The following is a 26,111-nucleotide window of genomic DNA, read 5'->3' as shown; positions in this document are numbered from 1 at the left end:
TCCCAGTGAGGAACTGTAACCATGGAAACATCATACTGTGGCGCTATTGTCAAACAATGGGAGTCTGAAGAGATTTTCTTAAGTTATCCTGAAGAGCTGCATCTCCCACTTTTCCCTTCCACCTGTGTTGGTGAATGCAAAACCCAGACTTGGGTACAAAATTCCTGTAAAGACTGTACCAGCCAATGGCAAACAAGAAGGTCCATGCCAGATCAATATATATGAGCCTAGTACTTTTTTGTTGTATGCATCGTTTTTGCTCATGAACGCTGAAAGCTTATTGAGGGTGGGACTATGGATACTTTTAGTATTGTTGTGAACCCTGTAAGGAGAATTTATTTCATTTCACTGACAACTGACTAGGAAGTCACCGGTTATTGTATCTGGATAATCAGGAAAAAGTAACATGCATGTGTGCTATAGATTTGGACACAGAATGCTGTAAGACATCATCACATGTCCTTTAGAATGAGAGACTCACATGGACCCTGCCAAATGCTCAGATGGTTGCTGGAAGTTTGATGGAGACTGTCTTTGGTGAAGGGGGCTGGCATGCCTGAGGTCGCATGCTTTTCCTGGAGGTGGGGTGGGGGATGTAAAATGAAGGAATTTAGATGCTTGGCTCCCTTGTCTCAACTAGGAACAGGGTTAAGGGTTCTCCCAGTGCCATGCAGCAGCCAGTGGCCTTCACTGAGGTCGCATCTCAGCCCAGTGTTTTACAGCATGGGTTATACACACAAAGAACCAGACTGAGTTTCCTCCTGGAAAGAGGCTGGCCTTCTTTTACTGACTGTGACCTTATACAAGTCATTTGTCATCTGTAGGGATCTGCCCAGAAGGGGGCCTCCTTCTTGAAGCTCACACCCTCATATAAACAGCTTATGTTTCTTCAATTTAGAGGAGCTATATAATGAAATGCTTGTTACTTAGGAAGTTGAAGACAACTGGGTGAAAAGGAAGAGAAAATTATTTTTAATAGCGCTTTCCTCAAAAATGGATTATCTACAGACTTAGACACATCAGACATACCGCACAATACTCTCTCTCTCTCTCTCTCTCTCTCTCTCTCTCTCTCTCTCTCTCTCTCATACACACACATACTCTCACACACATTCTCTCTCTCTCTCTCTCTCACACACACACAACACTCTCACACAAGCATTCTTTTGCTTATAAATTCAAATACAATTTCAGAACATACATAAGAAATTAGTTGGGTAGGGGAGAAAAGAGACTTTAATTTAATGTATATAACCTTAAAATATTTTAAATGTCCTATACATAGTCATTTTTATTAATAGTAATTTTAATGTCAACAATGATGTGAGAGGTGTGTTTTATTTACATTCAATATACTTTATTTTTAAGATAAAAATACTTATTCCAAAATAGCTCAGCAAAAACCAATAAAGACCTTTCAGTTAAATCCTATTATTATGTTGGTTTCTATTTAGTCACTAGCATGTAACTTTCGCAATTTCACTTTTAAAAGATAGTGATGATAAAGTAACATTAATTTCAAAAATAGTTGCCTAACTGGTGTGGGGGTGGGGATTGTGTGTGTGTGTGTGTGTGTGTGTGTGTGTGTGTGTGTGTGTTAGAAATGGTGGTGGCCCAGGCCCTTAATCCCAGCACTTGAGTGGCAGAGGCAGGCAGATCTCTGGGTTCAAGGCCAGCCAGTGCTACATAAAGAAACCCTCTCTCAAAGAACCAAGGGAAAAATAGTTTAAATATCTAGTTCTGAAACACAATATTTTAGAACTTTCTTGTATTTTAAAAAATCATTTTATACAGTAACTATTTCTTGAGTGTGTACTTTGTCCCAAATATTGAGTAAGATACTACATATGTAGACAAAAAGAAAGGTGAACTTAATTTTTAAGGTTTTCCTGATCTATAGGAGAGGAGTTGGGAAAGTAAAAAATAATTCGAATACAAACTAGAGCTGGGCAAGTACCAGAGAAATAATTTCCTAGTGAATCCAATACAAAAGTTCACTCAGTTTTCATATTTTAATCAGTTTATACATGAAGTTTTTCAGTAGGCATCAAAGGTTTGCCATTCTAAGCTCATACCCCAAGTCAGAGATATGGGCAAATTGAAGGATCAGGGGCCACTCACCTACCCCTAAATGCTATATAACCAGGTAAACCAGGAGTTTGGAGCACCAAAGTCCCACCCCTGCAACCTCAAGCCCAAACCCAGACCCTGATACTTGTTAAAGAAATTCTAAGTTTTGCATATGTCCCGGTTGCATTCAGCCATTAAGTATGGCCTGGCGTTGTATACACTTTCCTGGGGAGGTAGGTGCAAGCATCTGTTTCATCTCATATGGGCGCTGATGACAATCAAAGGACTGAGTCTGCTCATGTCAGTTTGGTGAACACCAGTTCACCGGGTTGCTTACAGGAGTTCCGGTGACCCTTTAGCAGCTGTATTACTGAAATGTCTCACCCGATCATGGTGATGACTTTTCCTGCTCGAATCTGGTACCCTCAGAAACCATGTGCAGCTGGGGCATATTTACATAGAGCTACAATGAGGGCACAGACAATAGAAGATAGACTCTCAGATGAGCATTGAACATCCCTCACCTTCTCCTTCTATGAGGTAAATTTAACAGGTCCAATCCAGACATTTTCTTGCGATCGTGGCTGCTTTGATTGAGATAGTAGTGATTATTATTCTTAGAGGAAAGTGTTTAACAACATCTGTAATCATTTTTAGTCCTGTAGTTCCCTACCACACTGACTTCAAACATGTGGTCCCCACATACTCATCATCTGTTCTCAACCATGTTCTCTCTCAGGATTATAGTGGAGTTCAAGCTAGATTTTCTGTGAGTCACAAGACACATGTGCCATACGAGTCAGGTAAACAGACCCCGTGTAAAACTTGAACAAAAGTAATGGAACAAGCATATCAAGCCTTGAGTTGTTTTGGCCAAGACTTGTGCCCTTGGTCCTTATATGACCTAGTTATAACCAGTGCTTTCCACCATGCCAGCTAGAATGGTTAAATCTAACGTTGGGGTAAATTCCATCCCTGTCACTAAAACTGGACAAGGTGATGATGGACAGAAATGCCTTCTGATGGGGAGGAAAAGCATTTTGACTATTTGGTCATTTGTCTTTGCTCTTCATCAACAGCACTTTCTACATCCTAAGCAATCAGCTCATTGATAGATCTATCTTGAGAGATGCAATGCCTTTACCAAAAACAAACAAATAAATAAACAAACAAACTCTAAACTTTCCAAGCTTATTCAGTTTGTTGTGAAGTTAGAAAAAATATCTATGGATCATGAATACATGCTATAGTCAGAAAATTCCTGGGTTCTACTCTGCCCCTATAATTCAACTTGTTTAGACACTGGGTGTCTAGTTCAGTGGTAGAGCACATACTGGTGTGTAAAAATCACTGGGCTCAACTAAAAGCACAGAAAACAAGTTAAAAATAAACCCTCTTCTTTTACAGGATTTTGTTTCTTTATAAACAGAATGAAGAAATCATCTATATGATCATCAAGGTTGTCTGACCATTCCATGATTCTCAACACATTGAAAGTAATAGTCACAAATTAGTCTGGACTCCTCAGGTTTAGACAAAGCATAAGTCACCAAACACTTTGGCTAACTTCATCCCAGGGAATGCCAGCATTTCTAGTTGTTCAGAAGTTTAGGAAATGGGTCTTTCTGTGTCCAAGAGAGAACAGTTCCCAAGTGGCCTCATAGAGGGGTTATGCAACATGGCTCTCTTGGACAAAGATCAGTCTCAACGCTGCTCTCCTCCACTCCATTCACAATCACCAAGACTGTGTGCTGCTCAATCCCCCAGTTTTTCTGTGTGCTCATTTTAAATTTCTTTGTGCTGTCCAACCCCAGAGTTTGTCTGGGCTTATCTGAAATCCCTGCAGCTCTCCCATCTGGAAACCCTCTCTTCTCCTTTGAAGTCAGTCTGTTGCTCTCAAGTGGCCTTCTCCCTACCAGGCCACCACTTCCCAGTGACATCTCCTCTTCATCTCTATTCTGAATTTTGGCTTGATCGTCTACCCTCTCTCTTCCCTGTCTGTGCCATTTTTTTTATAGCTAATCGCATCCAGTCCTGGGCAGCTAACACCATTTGCCTGCTGATAATTTCCAATTTATGACTTTTTGTTGGACCTCTATCTGAATTTCAGAAGCCCATATGCAGGGTGTACTAAATTTTCACATTTTAATCTCTAATGAGGGGTTCAAATGGTTACATGGCCACACTAGAAGTGTTAAATTTTCTGGTCCCTATTTTGGGCTTTAGCCAGCTATCTTCCCATCCATTGCTATCCATCATCTATGGATAGCAGTTGCTCCAACAATCACTTGGAAATCATCTATTTTTGATGTTTTGTTTTTCTAAGACAAGGTCTTGCAATGTATCTCCGATTGCCTGGAAATCACTATGTAACATACAGCAGCCTGGAAATTGGAGTGATCCCTTTGTCCCTGCCTTCTGAGTGCTGGGATTACAGGCTTGTGTTAGCATAGCATTTTCCTTGCTTCCCATATACACTGTGCAAGTGATGCTGTTGGCTCACTTAATGCTACGATTACATTTTAGATCCCCTTGAAATCCCACAAGGTTTATATACTTCACCTCTCTATCCCTCCATCTTTCTTTTCTGGTCTCACTAGCAAGTCTGTTTATTCACTGTTAGTTTTTCACTTCACATTTTTTTGTCTATAAAGAACCCAGGGAATGGTTTTAAAACAGAACGCACTTAACTTGCACTCCCCTCATGTCGACTGCTTAGTTGTTCAACTTAAACCTCCACCAACCATGTCCCATGTGAGCAGGATGGCTATGTGGCTATTTTTTCATTGTTAAATCTCCAGTACTGGGTACAGATAGACACTCTGTAGATGCTTGCCGAGTGAGTGAGTGATCTGATCATGTTGAAAACAGCTCATTTCATTTTGAAAATTTCCCTGTCTAGGTAAATAGGCATTCTTATGAAAACTACCCCCTTTATGCTGAGTATGGTGCTGCACACTTTAACCCCAGTTTATGAGAGGCAGGGCCAGGTGGATCTTGGTGACAGTGATCTGGTCTGGAACTGAGCTTGCTTGACGACAGAAAAGCTGCCCACTGAATATCTGGACCCTGGATTTTTGCTTTATGCCATATAACTGTGAACAACACTGAAACTATGTTCCCACATTTGTCTAAGTCTTTAGTATACCCAACATTAGCAATGAGAACAGCAGGCAAAAGTGGGCCTAACTTAAGTGAAAGCAAATTAGGCATGCCATCTTTCTGTTTCACTATAAAACAAAAGGCCTATAAAAAGTTGACTATAAAACATAATAGTGACTTTGGATTTAATTCTAAAAATTAAACCACGTTTTTTTCCTACCTTCTTTCATCTCCAACAATCAATGAAAACCACATTTTATTAAGTACTTACTGCCCCTCGTGGAGGGGTGCATAGGGTAGGGAGAGGTAGGAAGGCACACCCTATGAAGATGTACATATGTATTTCTATATATTATTGTCCTGAGTTTCTAAGTAACTGGCCAGTCTTCCCATCTGCCAGTTCCAAGTCTACAGATACAACCAACTGTAGGCTGTAAATATACACAAGAACCGAACTGTAACTGGACCAAACAAGTCGGAACCTGTTTTGTCACCCCACCCTCAACAATACAGTACTACAGTGGGTCAGCAGCACTCACACCAAGTTAAGTGCTATGAGCCATCTAGGCATGCACCCAGCAGAACATGCAGAAGTTACAAGAAAATACTTTGTCACTGAATTTTGGTATCCTAGGGAGACCTAAAACCAAACTCCTGAAAACACCAAAGGATGCTGTATTATAATTGCTTAGGGGGGAAGAAACACAAAATCATAAAAAGGAAGGAAAGAATAAGAAAAAGGAAAAGAAACTGTAGAAGCTTCAGAGTAGAACCAGCCAAAGACAAGCTTTTCCTTATTAAGCAGCTGCTGAGAAAAGCCCTTGTGTGCAGCACAGGTCGGTAGGAAACCTGGCTGCTGGCCACTCTTCTAGGCTTCCACACGGCTGTTACAGCTGAGTCAACAGCCATGGACAGACTGACAGCAGGAAAGAATCCAACCACAGGATTCATCAGTGAGTTCAATTCTAAGAACATTTCACTAGATTGTTAATCCTGCATTCGGCTCACATGAGCCCAATGTAGATTTTATACCCATTCATTCAATGTGTTGTAAATCCTCTTCACAGGGTTAGGACTAGGGTGAGAGAAAGGGGGAGACGGGGGTGTGCAACGAGTGTTGGGTTAGAATCTGTCTTCATTTAAGACCTGGATATCTTGTCGATCTAATTTTGCATTAAATTTGAATTTTTTAAATAAGTGCATTAAAACATTATTGATTTTGAGTATTGAGATTTTTTAATAGCACTTTAAATATCACACCCAAGAGGATGATAAAAAAGCAATATGGAGACTGGCTTCTAGAGTCTTAGCCTGATAGGGGAAAACAAACTGAGTCCATAAGACTTGTTGAGCAAAAACTACAGGTGGTCAGGGTTTGGACTAGGCTCTTGAACTGGAATCTGATGGACCCAGCTAAAACTCAACATGGACTCACTTACATTCTGTGTCACTAAACTCAAATTAGGATGTCACCTGACCTTTTCTATCAGATGGAGGGATAAGCTCATGTCCAAACAAGACCAATAATGAAAGTTTCTAATCTAAAAATTGTGTGTGTGTGTGTTCATTCATGTATGACTATACACCATGTGAATGGCTGGTGTCTACCAGTGCAGAAGAAGGAATTGGATCCCCTGGAAGTAGAGTCCCAAATGGCTGTGAACCAGCTTGTGGGTGCTGGTGATAAAACCCCCATCTGGAAGAGCAGCCAGCATTCTTAAGTGCGGTGCCATCTCTCCAGCCCCAAGTTCCCTGATGTAGTTCTATGAAAACTGGACCTGAAGTTAACTGGTCAATTTTCCTATTGTCTCTCCTTTTTGTCAGGGAAGTAACTTCGAAATGACAGGTCTACTTTTTTTTTAACCTTAGTTTCTTGTTGCTTTGTTATTTGTTTGTTTGTTTTTCATTATGTTTATAAGATTACTTTCTTTTGCTCATTCCATGAAATGCTTATTTTAATTTATGTAATGAAGTGTTGCTGGATTCTAGGATTGTAAAATAAAACCAAGAAATCTTTAGATGGAATTATAACTTTGTCTTTTGACAAGTGTTTTAAAGAGTGGTAAAAAAGAAATAATGATAGTGCTTTGGAACTGATGAGGCAGGAGATGTACCACAACAATCTCCCATTCCCTGGCTCTGCCACTTCTGGCTGAGTGGCAGCAGGATGCTGTTTCAAGGACCTCCCATGATCATAAACTAGAAAAATCAATATTATGGAGATGGTTATAGTACCAAAAGAAGTCTACAGATTCACTGCAATCCTCAACAAAATTCCAATGCCAGTCTTCACAGAAATAGAAAAGCCATCTTAAAAGTTATATGGAATGCTAGAGGGGTGTCTCAGTGGTTAAGAGCATGGGCTGCAATTTCAGCGGACTGGTGTTCAATGACTGCAACCCACATGGTGATTCTTAACCATCTGTAACTCCAGTTCTGGGGTATCCAACACTATCTTCTGATATAAGTCATGCATACCCTATATACATAAAATGCAGTCGTGTGGAAGCTAAGACCCCCAAACCACCAGAACAACCCAGCAAAACAACAAAGCCAAAGGTCACACCATCTCTGATTTCTACAAATGTCTTTCTGACTATGGCTGATTTCATTTAACATAATGATTTCCCTGTCCATCCATGTTCCAAGTGTCATGATTTCATTATTCTTTGTGTTTGAAAAAAATATCCCACTTTGTGTATGCACCACATTTTCTTTGTTGATTAATCTGTTGATGGGTATCTAGGCTAGTCACTTATTGTCTATCATTAATAAGGTAGAAGTAAACATGGATGCACACAAATCTCTGAGATGTGTTGAGCTTTTAAAGGGCAGGAATGCTTATTACCCAGCATTGTCACTCTCATTACCTACCATAAGAAGGCAGTGAAATAAAATGAAATGAAAATAAGCTAAAGACATCTATTTTAATAGACCATAATCTTTATTATCCTTTTTCCTAATATATATATACATATATATAGTATCTTATGAAAAAAACTTTGTAAATATTTAATTCTCTATGACTCTCAGTTTCTTAATAAAGAATATATTCTACAGAGAGTTGTAAGGATTAAAGACAAATTCAGGGACTAGCTATGAATCAAAAGACATGCTCAGTATATAGATTGCAAAGACAGAAAGACAGACTAACTCCACCCCTCCCTTTATTCTGAAATCAAAAAGATTTGTTGTCCTTAGGCTTATATGGTATGTCCTGTTCATATCCCTAAGGCAAACAAATACTACATTTCTACCTTTTTTGCATAAAAGATTCCTGACACATTTTCAAAACAAGACTATCAAGTTTATCAAAAACCTAAGTGACTCTGGACTTTGTCCAGGGAACACAAAGCAGTCATGGGGACTCTGCGTGGGAGACTCTCACATGAGTTTTCAAGTTAATCTCATTTTAGTTGGAACCAAACCTTAAATTCTTCTGTCATCCCAGGCCCCTGTGCTATTTCTAAAAAAAAAGACCTGCATAAAATTTTCTTAAATTAGACTTTATTTGGTGGGGGAGGCTCTATGCACAGAAAATGCAGGAGAAATAAAGCTCGTACATGGTTGTCTTAGTTATATCAGAACTTATGGACAAGTTTCCAATCTCACACATAAATACTAAAATTTCTATTTCCTGGACTTGGAGTGTAGTTTAGAGTTAGAACACTTGCTAGTATATTCAGGGTTCTGGAGTCAATCCCCAGAACTAAACAACAGCAACAATAATAATGTGAATAAAATGAAATGTTACTTTGTTCACAGAACTCAGATTGGAACAGAAAATCCATGACCTGTTTTAGCAGACTTTATTTTCTACAACCCTAAAATAAGACCCAGCTCTCTGAGCTGCTCAGAAGTTCAAATGACTTAACATAAAACACACAGACCAAGACTCAGATAGGAGAAATCACTCACACACCCAGTAGCTGTTTCCGCAATTATCATTGTTTCTATCACTACGTTTGTTAGGAGCCATCAGTTCCTTGCTTCATGATTCTATAGATGTTAAAATATTTCTAGTCTCCAATTTCTCCATCTATAAGGACCATCTTCCTTGTAGGTCACTGCAAGAACACGGTGAGCTGAAACTTTACTGTATTATCTAACATGTAATAAGGCCTTAATAAGTGTTTTAGAAGATGATTGACATCATTCACCTTCCTACTGGGTCTTCATCAGTAGTGAAATACTCAGGAAATGGCCCTTTGGTGTTAGAGTTTGTTTAGAAACTCTGAAATGAGAGGTAAGGGCAAAATTAAAAGATGCCATGTTCTTGCATTCCAGGGCATCTTAACAGCAAACATGCTGCAACACGTCTGCTGGTTGGTAGCAGAGACTAAAAGGAGACTGGTCCTTTGAATCCCTACAGAATACACTCCAGCTTTGCTCGGTAATCAAATGTCTCCAAGAGAAGGTACTTAAATCATGCTGAGTCTCAAACTCAGGATGTCTTGGACATGGCTGCAGTTAACATCATGGAGTGATGGAGAATAGCGTCTATTCCTTTTTTAATTTTCCTCAATAACCAGGCTAATATTAAGCCTCACTATGTGTACAAACTTATTTTATGATAGGAACACATTTGCAAGAATACAGAGGACTTCCACACTACCAAAATAATAAGAAAGGTTAACTAAAACTGAAAATTATTTTTGCTCCCTTTCCTCTTTCGATAACATTTTATTGTTGAGTAGCTGTTGCTGTGGAAAGCTGGAGAGATGTTAGGAGCAATGGGAAACATTCTAACTGTCCACTTCCAGATCTTCTACGAATAATACATCATTCTTGTCTTCTCTCACAAGCTGCTTCGCAGCATGCTCGACAGACAAGAGGGCCATTTGAGCACGACAGAAATCAAGGCATCATTGATAATTATTGACATGGTCTTCATCTGCAATGGCCCAAAACTTGGGATTTATGCCTTAATGCTGTCATATTTTCCTTTTCAATTTAACACCCTTTAAAAAGCACATGCTAATGAAGCAGATAAGACCTGGTTTATGAGCCCAAGCTTGGAGTGAATCATATCACATGGCAGCACAGTGCCTCTTTGGCTGCATCTCCAGCAGCATTTCTCTCATGCTATTCAATGTCAGGACAGACTATGGGTAGGTGCTATAGTTTATGTCGACAACAAAGATGAAAGGCTGATTATCTCTACAGAACTCAGGATGTACTCATGTTTTTCTTTTCTTTTCTGTGTAGCAAATATGAATTCAAGAGGACACTGTCAGTGTTGATTCTCTCTCTCTCTCTCTCTCTCTCTCTCTCTCTCTCTCTCTCTTTCTCAAGTTCTCTCCCCCCACCACACACACACACTATTCATGTATTTCCCATGAACAATTGTAAACAAGGGAAAATGTTTCAGAAACAAAGTGATATCCAACAATTACTCCCATTTTTTTAGGCTTTGCAATAGAACACAAAACATTTCTTTCAATAAACTTTAAGCTTTAAAATTGCTTGTTGAAGGATCAAAACACATTTCAAAAGAAAATCCTTCAGAATTTGACCCACATATATCTATATCTATATATACATATATACATGTATATGTATATATACATATATGTATGTATGTATGTGTGTGTACGTGTGATGTGTGTGTTTTCCAAAGTTACGGAAAAAGAATGCCCTAAAGGCTAAAGGAAGAAAAGCTCCTCATTTGTAATTATGAGTTAGATAGCCTCAGTTCTAAGACACCGGCAAGCACATGGAGCAGTTTCTTGGGAAGCACAGCATATTAAAGCCATCTCCTCATAAGCACAGCCCCAAACAACACTTTAGCTCTCTTTGGCAGCAAGGCAGAATGTTCTCAAATAAGGCATGGAAATTTCTCTGAGCATCTTGCTAAGCTGTAGATCACACTGCTGCACAGCAGCATCGCCATTCTATGAGGAACAGAAAATAAGCACTGACTTGTGCATCTGGTAGGACAGCAGCTTGCAAGCATGCTGAGCTGAGCATACTCTCGATTCTTCTTCAGTAAGACAAGATGAAGTTGAAGTTCAGGAGTATCCCATAAAACTGCCAAAGTATGATAGGTCAGGCCATGAAGTTCCCTGGAGTTTTCTTCCAAGATTACACTCAGACCTCAGAAGTGAATCCTCCAAATGGCTCTAAAGAAAAACTCTTATCTGCTATGGAGAAAATAAAGTATATTTTCCTGCCTCTGCTGTTTCCTTCCCAAGTGCTCATGACTGCATGGGAAGCATATTAGCTGTAACTGAGAAATTGTAGGGAGGGTTAGGATTTGTAGCCTCACCAATATTTTTTATAGGCTCTCCATAACCTCCAGAATGGCATGAAGTCTACCAATTTGCCTTCCCTGGTGCTGGTCTCTGCAAGTGTACAGGTGCCATCATACATACTAGGGTAGATGGTCCAGGGCCCACAGAAACTCAAGCCCTTGTGGCCAGGAGGGTTTGTGGCTGACAACCCTCTCTGTGTTGGCTTTGTTTTAATTTCTGTAAACTTACTAATTGGTTACATTACCCTTAAGATAATCAGAGATAAGGGTGATGCCTGTGCTTGGCAGGCACTATTCAGTGCTGCTGGCTTTATGTCACAGACCCTAAACACCACTTGACTATGTCATGGGGTTCCTGTTCCACTTCCCACTGACAACTAGAATATCTTCTGTCACTGCAGTTCCCTTAGAACCAAATCATCCTCTGGCATCCTTTTGATTTGAACTCTCTCTGTTGAATCCTCTTTCTTTGCTGGGTCCTTCCCCCAGTCTACAAGCAATCTCTGGTCTCCACTTCCTAAACAAAACACAACAACTGAACCTCTCTTCTAAAATGCAAATATTTTTGCTTAGAATTTTTCACCAAACAGCAGTAGTTTCCATTGAATACGTTCTGCTTGTGCCCTGAGCATCCTTCATCTTTCTCCACCTCCTGCTGTTATCATCTAATCCAGCCTCTCTAGGTGACTCTGTCATCTGTGATCAAAATTTTGGCTGTTATTTGTGTGTTTGGATACTCTGTAGCTACTCTCTGCCCCAGACTGCAAATGACTTTCAGATTCGTTTCTCCACCATTGGTTTCTTCAGCTTTATTGAAGAAAAATAAATCAATTACTAGAAGAGCTATTAGTTGATCACTCATCCATTGACAACTTGCATCATTTATTAAGTGTTATATTTGACAGCGCTAGAAGATAGATCAAGTAATAGCTCCAAGTGTCCTAATAATTTAAATGAAAACTACAAAATGTTTTAAGACCCTGTTTTGGAATACAAAGGGTGATTGACTTCCCATCGCCATTCTCTGTAGAACAAGAGCAGGCAGGTCATTCCTTTACTGACAGGCATCAAATACATCACCTTTTGTGTTCTGCTGATGTTATAATTAATACCAACCCTCTAGGCCCACCAGTTATATCATGTAACTTCAAATCTCTAACAGTGGAGGACTTAAACAAGAATTGATACTGTTTCCTTTGATGACTGAGTAACCATTCATTCCCCGTGGTCCCCCCCCACGCCCCCCCTCTCAGATGGTTTCTTCAGCATGTTAGAGTAATAATTTTAGTACTGTAACCAAGTTAGAGTGAAGATGTTGGCCATATAGTACACATGCTCCAGTTGTTTTTTTTAAGTTCTTAATCTTGGACAACTGTTCTCTTGTAACTATTTATAGTTCCTTGAAGCAGTTATTGTCCAAAGATCTTTAGTCTTCTCTGATGAGCATGTGACTGAATGGAAGGAGGTAAACAAAAAGTAAAATAAAAAAGAGATGAGGTCTGATGGGGAGCATCTGGATAAGAAAATCAAAAAAGGAGCAGTAATTTAAAGTTTATTACAGCTATAATGCAGATTCTTCTGGCTTTCAGATAGTGTCACATGGCATACTTCTGAGTTCATTCCTGAGAAATTGTGCTGTATTTCTCTTTGCTGTTTTATAGATCTGTGTAACCTCAGGCACTAGGGGGTCATCTGTGTTTGGATCATGTGGCAGTGGACAAACAGATAAAATAACTTTAGAAAAGTTAAGGCAGGAGACCCTTGTGATCTTAGAATATCAAGACAAATGCTGTCATTACTGTTAATATTTGGATGATAAATTGTTGTTGTAAGTGCAGCCTTAGGTGATTTGAAGTAGTAGTCAGTCTTTAGGAAAGTGAATTCTCAAAAAGGATACGCCACCTTGATTATGGGCTGTCATGAGGTCCCAATCTTGTGGCTTGTCAATGTAACATATCATCTCCAGCTGGACAGGTAGAATGTGCTGAAGGGTCTCAGGACAAATCACTAAGTTAGTTATTAATCTGTTTCAGCACCATAATCTCTGCTTTTTGCCTGACTCCTCATTATCCCGATAAGTACTCAAATGTCAGGTCAAAACTCGATTATCTAGCATTCAGGAGCATTCAGCATTATGCCAGACCCAGGGATAGAGGAGGCAGATCTCAAGAGAAACTTGCTGCAGGCTAACCTGAATGGAGTGACTATAGATTATTACATCAAAAACTTGCTAGAGACCCCCACTTGGATCTTTTCCAAGCAGCTTAGAAGATATGATAGCCTTCCCTATCTTAACTATGAGGTTTCTCTTGAATTTGTTCCAAATCTTAGCACCACCATCCCAAACTAGAAATCTGAGGGTCTATTTCCTTGACTCATTAAGGACACCCAACAACTCATCCAGCATTGCCAATTGAATCTACTATGTAGTATTTTGCTCATTGCTTCCCTTTCACATACAACTTTTCTGCTCCCCATATCACCTCTCAGACTACTAAACAGTCATCAGCTGGTGTCCCTCTTTTAAGGTCCTCCTACACAGAGTAGTCTCATAGCTACTGAATGGACCAGGTCCAGCAGTGGAGTAACCAATGTCTAGTAGAAAGTTCATATAAGTAGTTCTAGTAAGATCTTGCATCTCATAATTCTCACTCAAATACAGTCCTCTAGAGAGCTTATTGGTGCTGAGAACTGATTGATTCCCTTCAAAATGGTTCCCTTCTGCTTTACCTAAACAGCCATTTTTGCCATTTGCAATTATAATTCATGACTGCAGAGTTCCTTCTGATCTCTCCCATAAATTATTGATACTTGCTTAGTCACATTGGTCTATGACTGCCACCAAGGACAGGGCCTGTGTCTATGAACTCCACACACATGTACCCCATTTAACGTATCCCCCATCTACTAACATAGCTCCCAATGGGGACTCCAAAGCTTGCTGATAGGATAAGTATTCTTTAACAGCCATTTCCTATAGAATATAGGATTCATTCATGATGCTATGGGTCTCTGGAATTACATTGCTTGATTATTTCCTTATTTCCTTCTTAGCCTCAGAATCTCACAAGGACATAAAGCAAAATCAGTCATTTCAGCAGATTTTAATGACCACACACTCTATCCTCTTGTTTCCTTAGATGTCACATTCCTACATAAGAAACTTCCTCCCTGGAGCGAACGAATATCCATCTCTGCTTCTCCCCATCAAAATGGGCAGACACCTCACATATGAATTCATTAGAAACACTATTTCCAAGAGGTAGTTCAAAGTCTAGTAATCCTTGGCCAAAAAACGACTTCTCAAAGCCAACAGAAGAGCTCTCAAGCCTGCACTGTGGTTGTTTACAATGGCAGAGGGTCAAGGCATGCAGGAACCTTGATGGAGAATAATGCAAGAGCTATTTGTACACTGACATATCACAGACCAGGCATAAGTGTATGCTGCCTCATTGTTACATCTGTAAATTACAATGTGAGCCTCTAATATCTTTGAATTCATCCAGTAGGAAGGACTATTAAACATAACCTCTTTCACTACAAATAAAAGTGCTGAGGGTTTTTCATCTACTTTCAAAAGGACATTGGAGATTGATTAAGCGCAGGGTGTTGGCTATTGCCATATAGTCTCCATCAAGCTTCTGATGAGGTGAAGGGGTGGAGACTCCAATAGGAGGCACTAATAAGATTTGACAGGATGGAAAGTGGAGAGCTCTATGTAAAGGGAGGGATGGGAAATGCCTCATTTATCTGGGATGATTGTGGAATGTCTTATGAGTAACTGGGCTTTAAAGCATCTATGGCATTTGCATTATTCAGCTTTGCAGTACTGCAATAAAATACTAGAGGAAGCTAGTTTCACATATAAAAAAGAATCATGCAGTTTGCAGTTTCTGAAGGTTCAAGACCAAGGTTAGGTAGCCCAATTTGTGTGACTTCTTGATGGTAACATATCATGCTGGGAGGGCACAGAAGAGCAAAGCCATCATATCTGGAATAAACACAGTCAGAAAAAGGACAGGCAGGGTCCTACAGTCCCTTCCAAGTACATGTCCCTAGCACCTAAGGACTTCCCATATTCCAACCCACTCTCCCAGTTCTATACACTAGACACTAGGGACCAAGCCTTTAACATACAGACCCTTGAGTTGACATAACTAAATAATTGTGGGATAACCTTTTTGTACACTGTGAAGATGTATCACTATGATTGGTTTAATAAAAAACTGAATGGCCAATAGCTAGGCAGGAGAGGTTAGGCGGGACTTCCAGGCAGAAGGAGGAACTGGAGCTGCAAGAGATGCCAGTGAGACACTGAGGAAGTTGGATATATATCAGAAAGGAGAGATAAGAAGCCGTGTGGCAGAAGGTAGACGAATATAAACAGGTTAATTTAAGTTATAAAGCCTAGTTGAGAACAAGCCTAAGCTAAAAGTCAAGCTTTCATAATTAATAAGTCTCTGTGTCATTATTGGGGGCTGGCGGTTCCAAAGAAAGTCCAACTACATTAAACAATTAAATCGTACTCCAGCCACAACAGCATTTAACATAGGCAAGAGTAGAACAAGAGAATGGAAAGGCAGCTGCAGAGAACAGTGTTATCAGAGCCAGAGACAAGAGAAAGAAGAAGTGTAAAGAGTGTACTAGAGATCAGTAGGAGAGAAAGATAGAAACATAATTTGAAGCAGATCATGAATTCTGTGAATGCTGATACAGGAACTTTGGGGACAGATGATAATCATTAAAGGGTTTCTAATAAGATGGTGTCTCTTCTTTACTGTACCTGAAGGTTTTATGGAATGGCGACTATCCTCACACTCAGTTTTCAACCACAGATTCATGTCAATCTGTCAGTCAGTCTGTCAGCCAGCCAGTCAGCTTATTTAACAGTGTGAAATTTGGTCCTGTTTCTGGCCCAGTAAATCAGAATCCTTTGGAATAGGAGCTGGACACGATTACATGAAAACAAATGTTCAGGTGCTGTCCAACCAGTGTTGAGAATCAATGTCCAGGTGGAATGGGGTGGGGAAGCATTCGGGACAGAAATCTCTGGCTCTTAAATAACTTGTTCATATTTCACTAGTAACATGTTCTTCAGTATGCAACAGTACCATGTCTTCTAGTTGATAGAGAGTCAAAGACTCCAGATCAGAGTGAATAAATCTTTGGGACATACTCGATTGGGTAAGCATATAAAAAATTGAAGAAGAGTATTAAAAACATGACAGGTATGAAAATCAAGGTTAATCATCTGCAATGTCCAAGAAGAGTCCATCACCAGTTAGCTCTACTTATTGAAATGCCAAAACCTCTATTAGCACAGTTAGATCTTACTCAAATTCTTGAACATCAAGCTTGTTACATAAGATAGAGATAGGACCAGTCTATAGGTAACCTAATAAAAGAAACACTGATATTTTAAGGATAAGGAGTTAAAAAAAACAGAACTTTGGGGCTGGAGAGGTGTCTCAGAAGCTAAGAGCTGCTCTTCCGGAGCACCTAAGTTTTGTTCTCAGCCCCCACATGGTGGTACACAACCACACAACCACCTGTAACTCCAGTGCTGGGGATCTGACGCCCTCTTCTGGCCACGTGATCTTCAGCCACAGGATGCACAGACATACATGCACATAAAATTAAAATAAATAAATATAGTCTTAAAAAAGAACCTCTTCATTCTCTCCCCCACCTCCTTTTGCTTTTGTTGAGACACATACTCCTGGACCTTGAGTTATAGCTAAGGTGGGTCTTGACCTCTCACTCTTCAAGTTTCTGAGTGTTGAGATAAACCATGACACTCAGAAAGAACCAGAACTCTTGTTGAATATTATATGTCAGCACACATGTTACAAAACAAGGTCATTGTAGGTTAAGAAATTTGAGGATGGCAAAGCAAACACAAAGTCCCATGACAGCATCCTGTGACCTTGGCTGACTTCTGTAATTAAGAGAAAGAAAACATCCTAAAAATTCCCAGACATCTCTGGGGGAGAAATCCAGGACCCAGAGAACAGCTCCTAGTCAACACTCCAATCTGAGGGGAGGGACTCAGCCTGGACATTGGCCTGGAGGGAGGCTGACCATACTGAGAGCATCTGTCCCATCAGCCAGCGAGCCAGGCAGAAGCTGTCCAGGCTAAATCCCAAGAGGAGTGGTTAGGAAAGATATCTCCTAAGCAGGTTGGCAGACAGGAAAGGTCTAGGTCAGAAGGTTGCCCGAGGCCAAGGAGTGAATATCAGTACCCTGGGAGTCTTGTGGAGGTACTGCCTCCGTCAGTGACAAGAACTAATTGAGGTTGAGACCTCAGCTCTGTGAGACAGATAAAATGGAGAACCGGTGGGATGGGAAGAAGAGTAAGGGGCAGAGAGTAAATAATGAATTATAAAGAAAAGAGTTGTGAGCTGCTGAAAGAGATGTCAAGCTAGGTGTGAGAAGCAGTCCTGTTTCTTTACAAACATGTATCTTCCAAGCACGCACGTTAGATGAAGCTCACAGGGGTTTAACACACAACAATAAGAAGGTTTGCCCTCTGGAAGTAATGAAAAGCAAGTGACAAAAAGCTCCATGCAAAAGACACATCCTCATACCCCAGAATCTGTATTGGAAGGCTGAGTTAGAAGAATGAGTGTGTGTGTGTGTGTGTGTGTGTGTGTGTGCGCGTGTGTGTGTATGTGTGTATGTATGTGTGTGTGTGTAATGTTGCTAAGATACAAATCTGGTGATAGTGTGAGAATCAGGTTATGTGTATCATACAATGGTCACTGTGTGTTAGTGTGTCAGTGTGAATAATCTTCACAAAAATCTTATAAGGCAGGTATTTTTATTATTCCTATTTTTGTCATTTTATTGTATATTTGGGTGTTTTGCCTGCACAGTGTGCAGTGCTCATAGAGGCCAGAAGTGGGCATTGGATCGCCTAGAACTGCAGTTATAGACGGTTATGAGCTGTCATGTGGGTGCTGGGAATTGAACCCAGGGACTCTGGAAAGGCAGCCAACACTCTTAGCCACCAAGCCATCTCTCCAGGCCCTTTATATTTCTTTTGAGGTTCAGAGATGAAAAATAATGAACACTACTGTGCTGGATATTTTAATGTCAACTTGACATACACTAACATCATCAGAGATGAAGTAACCCCAATAAAGAACATGCCTCCATAAGACCAGGCTTCATGCAAGTCTGTAGGGCATTGTATTTACTAATGGTTGATAGGTGAGGGTGTAGCCCATCGTGGATGGTGCCATCCCTGGGCTTGTAGTCCTAGGTTCTAAAAGAAAACAGAGTGAGTAATCCAGTAAGCACCACCCCTCTATGGCCTCTGCATCAGCCCCTGCCTCCAGGTTCCTGCTCTGCTTGAGCTCCTGGCCTGACTTCCTCCAATTATCTAGAAGTATAAACCAAATAAACCTTCTTCTCCCCAACTTGTTTTTGGTCATGATGCTTCATGGCAGCAATAAAAACCCTAACTAAGACAACCACCCTTGAAGGAACTGCCTGGCTCTAATATAAGCTGGCAGTCTTGGTTTCTAACCACCTTCTCAAGCTTCTTCTCATGATAAGGAACTGTCTTTGAGGGTGAAGGAAAAACAGTAGAACATGGGAAATGGCACAAGGGTCTTTTCATGGTCAGATGCTGGATTCGTTCATTCAACTCCCTATTGAGTCCCAGTTATGGGCCAAGATTTTTCCTACACTCCATAAGACTGCATGCAGGCATTACGAATTGGAGAGAATAAATATATCTTTATATGACATTAAAATGTAGTTCTCTGTGGGTGTGATAGCCCCTAAATAAAACATTTGGGAATCTGTGTTCTTCCACATGTTAAACATCAAACTGGATCTTTGATGAAGTGTTACCAACAAACACTGTGAGGCTTGGAAGCCAGGGCTCACTGTTCACCAGCTATGCAGAGGAAAGGAATGGTATCTAGCAGAAGAGACAGGGCCCTGCCCTGGGGTTGCCATGGACCTCGAACTAAACTATGAGTGTTAGCCTGTCTAGACTACAGTGTAAAAAACAGATAGCCTGCATTGGACCGCCTCTGAAGTCCAGCTCTTACACCATATGCAGAGCCTCAGTGGGATCCAAGTTGCTCAGGCCCATGCTCAAACTGGCAGCAGCAACACCAAAGAGTTGCATCTGATGCAGCAGGAGAAATTTAGCCAAATTTTTACAGTCAATGTCATTTTGAAAGGCACCCGAGGAACATTCTAGACTTATTCCAGGTTCCTGCTTCTATCCAGCAGGGTTATAGGTAACTGGAGCTTCTGCTGGGAAAGCTGTACAAAATGGCCAGCATGGGTAATACAGGACCAATGGGGACAAGATCTTCTTTGACAACTTGGTGATATCTGGGTGGGATGCTACAGTGGCCTTCCAAGGTCAGCACAGTGAAGGAAACTACAGCTTCCTCTTCCATAAAATCCCATTGGGATTCTTGCCAGACTTAGGGTCTAGCTGGGCCTCAAGAAACATCAGGCAGGATTTATCACTATTAATAATAGCTGGCACATGATTGTGTGCAGAACTGAAACTCAGATGGCCAATGGCAAGTGTTGTTAAAAAACAAGGAAAGAGTCTGGGTGTAGGAGAGGGGTCTCAGAGAGAGAGAGAGAGAGAGAGAGAGAGAGAGAGAGAGAGAGAGAGAGAGAGAGAGAGAGAGAGAGAGAGACAGAGAGAGAGACAGAGAGACAGAGACAGAGACAGAGACAGAGACAGAGACAGAGACAGACAGAGACAGATAGACACAGACACAGACACAGAGACACAGAGACACAGAGAGCTATCATTCCAATGAGATATTAGTACACTCTACCATGTCCCCTGTTCTGCCCCTGGCTATGCTTTCCCAGCTCTCATATAGTTGTTCGCTCTGAGGTACAAAAGCTATCACATCTGCTTCTTGTATTAGGAAATGTCCCCCTCCTTGGACACTATCAAGGAAACACAAAGTAGATCTTCCTTATAAACACTTTGAATGTCCTGTTTGCCTTCTCCTAGTCAGAATCATCTAACTTCTTTGCCTAAGCAAAAGAATAGTACCTATGTTCAGCTAATGGCTTCTTAGAGAGTTAAGGCTGTAATAGCAAGCCAAAACCAAGAGCAAAGCCCACTCAAGTACTATCTGAATTGTGAGGCCGACTGTCTGGTCTCCAAGAATAGTCAGCCAAAGGGCTTCTGCCCTTAGAGCTGCCAGGAGGGAAGTGGAAGGGACACTCTCAATTTTAGCTGAGGATTGTTGCTCAAAAGGAATCTAGTATTCCCTGAGTGAGGAATGAGTAAAGGTGATTTTGTTAATGGCAAATGAATGCAGAAGTTTTTATAGTATAAAATGGGTCTCTTATTTCCTAAGACTGAATTCAAACTGAAGACTTCAGAGCAAGTTCTAATTTGAGTCTGATATAATGTCACTTACTTCGACAAGGTAGAAAAAAAATATATATATGACTATGAACCAGATAGTTAGAAATGTGTAGAGATCTAACACTCAGATAAATCAGGAAACGGCCTCACATAGATTCATAGGGCTATGTGACTTCAGTTGCTCATCAACTATTCCAAGACCTTCCTCTCTTTTAGGAAATTCTAACTTGCAGATTGATTTCTGCAATTAACTTTTCACTGGGCATTGGCATTTCTCTCTCCACGGTAGGTTAACCTACTGACCAAGGACATATAGGAAGTGCTATTTGTGTTGTAAGGACTTGTGGGTAAAGGTTTGTGACATTCACAGATTTCTTGGGGATACAGCACACAGAGGCATCTGGAATCTCTTTCAAAGGTTTTTTGCAATAAAGTGGAGGTTTTCAAATAGCTTCCCCAAATTTAGCCTTGGACAATTTTATTACTTTAATTTCCCAAACTAGAGTAAGGGAAATTATCAGCGATCACTCCTTACAGGCAAGTCCAGCAGCTGGCACACATCTGCATTGGGGCCAACGTCTGTAGTGGGCAGTCATGTCCAACTTCCACCCTTTAAAACTTGGAGCTGTAGGATGGAAGCTTAACTTGCCCACTGTGCCCTGGAGTCCTCAGAATGGGATGAATTAAAAAGAAAGTGGAAGAGCCACAGTGCCTTTATTATGTGATTAAACTGTAATCACCTTTTCCTAAAGGCATCTTCCTGCTTTCCCTGGAGGGGGCTGTTTAATAGCCACATTGGTGCAGAGATGCCAGCTCCATGCAAGCCCTTCCTGCCAACCTGGGAGGGTCCTGTGCTCAGCAGGCTCACCCAGGATTCTGGATGGGAGGCAGTTTTCATCTGACAATAGGCCATAGAGAGCACTTAAGGACTCAGACTCCTGGCAGTGAGAAAGATATTCATTTCTTTTTTCCTAGGTTTGCAGCAGCCTAACACAAGTGAACTTAGGACACAAGATTCAGGGAGCTGTTCACTCTCAGGTCTGTGTGAGTGGTTTATTTTGATCCTGGTCTTACTTAGGGCTAACAGCATAGGTATAGGTGTGTGTGTGTGTGTGTGTGTGTGTGTGTGTGTGTGTGTGTGTGAGTATGCATGTGTGGACACACAGTGGTAGTCAGGGATTTTCAAAGCAAGATCAGTAGAAGCAGCAGCAGTCCCAATACCTTGGAACTTGTGAGAAATTCTCAGGCCTCAATCCAGACCGCTGAATCAGCCTCTCAAGAAGGGAAAGGAAACTATTGGAACATGCTGGTTAGATCATCCTGGTGCCTTCTTAAAGAAACTTTGAGGAGCCTTGCAAACTAAAGAACAATGCTCCCAAACTTACTGCCATAACATAGGTAAAGCCATCTTTCAGACACAACCAGAGCAGAGAATAGAACGGGGTGGATGAACTTCAAGTCTTTCCTAAAACCACCAGCACGGCAAAAACCTCTTCAGAAAGTTGATCTTTCATGTACACCTAAGCAAACTGCACGGAAGACCTGGCAAGTGTAAGACACAAAGACAATTACTGTCTGGTTTCTTTCCCTAGCTGATCACTTCACTGAGTCAACCATGGGACTATTTGAAGGCTCAGATTCTCATGCCAGTGTTATTATCAGCCACCTGTCTGGGTCTGGGAAACTTATGTAGGCAAGGCTCCCAAAGCCTCATTGGCAGGGAGAGCTGTGGCAACAGTTCCTACACCCTAAGCAAGGGTGCTGTTCCAGGGAGCCAGGCTGGATGACTTGAACTTGAGGACAACTGAGTTGGGAGGAAGGTCATCTGGCATCCCTTGTGGCAGCATGTCTTTTCTAAGAGTCTACTCCAAGCACAAATAAAGGGTCTAGAGTATCAACCTTCAAAATGATGGTGACAAGAACAGAGAAAGGAAAGGAGGAGGGACACCAACGCCCGCTATCGACATGTTGTTTTTACTGTAAGCAAAGGGTAAGCAGACACATCTGCATCAGACTTCTTTTCATTTGAATTTTGTTCCAGAAACCCAAGCAGTGCGGAGTACTGAGATTATGACCAACTGGCCCCAGCCCTGTGACTCCAGATACTCCTTGTTGGAGTTAACTCATTTGTTCAGTGACACTGGGCAGTGAAGGATGAATAAGAGGCAAAACTGCGGCGGGGTGGACTTAAGCGGGAGGTCCTAGAACTGATGACCCTTGCACAGTGTGGAAACATTTCTGCAAAGCTTCCCAAGAAAGGTCCCATCGACTTTCTCAGCTCAGGCACGTGCTTGCTGAAGACTAGAAAGGCTAGTAGCCTGCAGGGGGCACAGGCTAGTGGGTGTCAATCACTAGCAGGACCCCCCTCCCCTTTGTCCCTTTCAGTAGGATGTCCTGAGGGGTAGGAGTGCTTGCTCAGAGCCAGGTATGCAGCAGCAGTCCCCTTCCTCATAGTTTTCCTGGTCGCTCCTTGCTGCAGGAGGGTTTGGAAGGAGCCTTCATGACTCACAGGTTTTTTTCCCCACAGAGAACTAACTCCAAGATAACTTTACTTCCGGGAGGGGGGGCGGGTGAAGGGGCAAGCCATGAAGAAAGTTCACCTCAGCCGCCTTTTCCCCCCCCGAGCCCCCTTACCTTCCTCATTTAGAATCCAAGGCAGAAATGCAGACACCGAATCAAAGCCACAAGTGCCCTCTTCAAAGGCACAGGAGCCAGCGGGCAGGTCCAGGGCACTGGAAAGCTGCAAAGCTGCGGGCACAAAGGGACTTTCAGTTTGGGTTTCCGCCTGGCAGCATCGCGCCAGCCCTGGGGACTACCTGGTGAAGGCTGGGGAGGCATGTGAGGAGGGTGAGAAGGAGGCATGACCTCTCTCCAGGGACCCTCCTCTGTAAAACTCCACGCCCACCCCCATCCCAGGCTTGACCAGGGAAGGGAGCTTAGTGACTGCGAAGGGTCCAGAAGAGCCCTAGGATGACTGAGCCAACACCGGGAACCCCACCCTACCAGCCCGAGTAGGGGAGAGTTTCCAGTACGTCCTGGGGGGGGGGTCTCCTGTTAGTTCTTACCTTGCACTACCAGCAGGATTCCCCCTAGCAGCATAGTTGCACTTCGGGCAGGAAGACCCTGAGAGGGCTGCTGGCTGCTGGCTCACTAGGACCCTCTGCTCCGAGGGAAGGGAGAGGGCTAGGCAGGGAGCTGGGGGCCAGCGGGAGATGCCACAGGCAACAGCTAGCTGCTCAGCTTCGTAGAGCCCGCGGATCAGCAAGCCAAGACCTGGCTCGTGTGCAGAGCGCGCTGCTCAAGGCTGCAGTACTCGGCCACTTGTAGCCCAGCTGGGCGCGGGACGACCGCCGCCGGGCTGGACAGGGAGGAGACAACTGCACACTCGGGAAGGGCTAGCCACCACTGGGGGGAGAGGAGAGGTCAGCACGCGGTGCGTCCAGAATTTTAAAGCTGGGGACCAGACCTCTTGCACACACTTGGAAGGGGCCGTCCCTCTGCTGGGTTGGGACCAGAGGCTCCTGCCCCGCCCACTCGCGGTGGGAAACAGCTTATTTCAGGGGACAGCCTTCCCCGCATCTAGTTTGTCAATCTCTCGGGATTGATCCTAATTTTAACCGTTTTCCCTCAGAATCGAAGGGGATGGAATTCTGCTAGGGCTTTTTAGAGGAAATTTTGGATATGGTGGTGGTGTGGGGGTGGGGTGGGGATAGGCTTCAATTCTCAGAAGGTTCAGAATTAATGGCCTAGTGTTGCTAACCCTGGAATAGTACCCCCATTTTTAGCCAGAGGAATGTCTGGCATGCTTGGTGCTCAGCATTCCCTGGTCCGGTGAAATGGGGGGCATTCCTCTTCTCCAAACAGCCATCATAGTGGAAGGTTGGGGGGGTCACTTCCGTGAGCTCTATTTGCAAGTCTCTAACAGTGTACTCACCCAGTGAATTGGTTTGTTTGTTTGTTTCTGCTCATTAATTTTCTGTGTAAATTTGTGTAGGCAATTCTGTGACTAGAGTAGGGTTTTTTGTTTGTTTGTTTGTGTTTGTGTATTTTATCCTCTGAAGAGGTTCATGCTTGAGTCCCGAATTCAGTACTTATGATTCTGTACCTTTCTAATCAATTTCCAGCCTTGGCTGGCCTGGAACCACTGAGGGTCACTGTTCAGCTGTCAAGGCTCTGCTCACTGCCTTCAGCTTGACTTCTCAAGCCTGTTTTCCCTCCCTTCCACCAGCAGCTGTCTCCTCGAGTCTGGATGCCCTCTCTTCCTGACCCTTGGCACTAGAGTAGCTAAAGCTCTTCCCTTAGTCTCGGGCTTCCTTTTCTGACCACTCTTTCAGAGCCTCACCCAGGGCCTCTGATGCAAATATGTCCATTGGTGGATGACTCTCAAGCTGTATCCTAGCCCCAGAAGATCAGCGTTGTGGATGCCCACCTCACTGTCACCTACATTTCCATGCTTGTGAGTTGTCTAGTACTTAACAGGTCACAATGACAGTGACTCACATTCTCTAACTTCCTCTTCCACGTCTAAGTTAACAGAGTTATTTTCCAATTGCTGGGGACAGAAAAGCTTCAGAGTCAAGAGTCATGCCTGACTGTTCTCTTCCTCCCAAGACAAGGCCAAATCTTGCCCTATTCAGAATGTACATCATACCAGGTTCACAGTCAGGCCGTGAATGAACCATGCTGGCATTTTATCAACCTGGGACACCACAGTGGCTTCCTGATCCTGATCTCCCCACCTCTTCTGCCTGGCCCACCATGTTTCCTTCCTAATACAGTAATTAGGATTTGCCTTTAATACAGAAATAGGGCCATGCCAATCTTTGCTTAAAACCCAACAATTTCCCACATAATTTACCCAAATCCAAATTCTTCACAAGGACCTGTCAAGTCTTTCTAAACCTCTTCTCATCGCTTTGCTCCTCAGCCCTTAACTGCTTGGCTTGCTTCCCTTCTGCCAGACAGCCCAGCTGCGTCCTTTCGGGCCTCTGTACTACCCATTCCCACTGGTGGAAATGCTCGGCCCCAGAGATGCTTTGCTGCCCAGTTAGGTCTGATGCCTGACTCTGGTGTCACTGTAGTACTGGAAAGCCTAATAGCCATCTCCTTAATTTGGGAATGCGTCTGGGATCCTATTTTGAAGTTGAGACCTGTTTTCATGAATTTTCTGTGAGTTATGACTCCAAGGATCAGAAACGTATTCGCTCAATGCTACTTACTGTAATTCCCTTAGGTAGGAGGAGGAAATGAACATTTATTTTATGTGCTATTTTAAATATTTAACAGAAGTAATCTCATTTGACCTTCATAGGAGGCTGA

At 42.3% G+C, this 26,111-nt stretch overlaps 1 protein-coding gene and 1 pseudogene across 1 annotated transcript in view; both read right to left on the bottom strand.

Annotated features, from left to right (window-relative positions):
- The window catches only part of Mamdc2 (MAM domain containing 2), a 148,337-nt gene extending 124,081 nt beyond the window's left edge, over positions 1 to 24,256 (bottom strand). The window contains exons 1-2 of the mRNA XM_005063739.4: positions 23,858 to 24,256; positions 23,427 to 23,540 (exon numbers count right to left, since the gene is read on the bottom strand). Of these exons, the coding sequence (XP_005063796.1) occupies positions 23,427 to 23,540; positions 23,858 to 23,891 (148 nt within the window). The 5' untranslated portion in view covers positions 23,892 to 24,256. The remainder of the gene's footprint in view (positions 1 to 23,426; positions 23,541 to 23,857) is intronic.
- Positions 12,643 to 17,037, bottom strand: LOC121140531 (annotated as a pseudogene).
- Positions 24,257 to 26,111: the final 1,855 nt, after the last annotated feature.

This window comes from Mesocricetus auratus, unplaced genomic scaffold (genome assembly GCF_017639785.1).
Source record: "Mesocricetus auratus isolate SY011 unplaced genomic scaffold, BCM_Maur_2.0 Super-Scaffold_4256, whole genome shotgun sequence".
NCBI classification, from domain to species: Eukaryota; Metazoa; Chordata; class Mammalia; order Rodentia; family Cricetidae; genus Mesocricetus; species Mesocricetus auratus.
The sequence above is the reverse complement of the archived record's forward strand: the minus strand, read 5'-3'. Positions and strand labels throughout refer to the sequence as shown.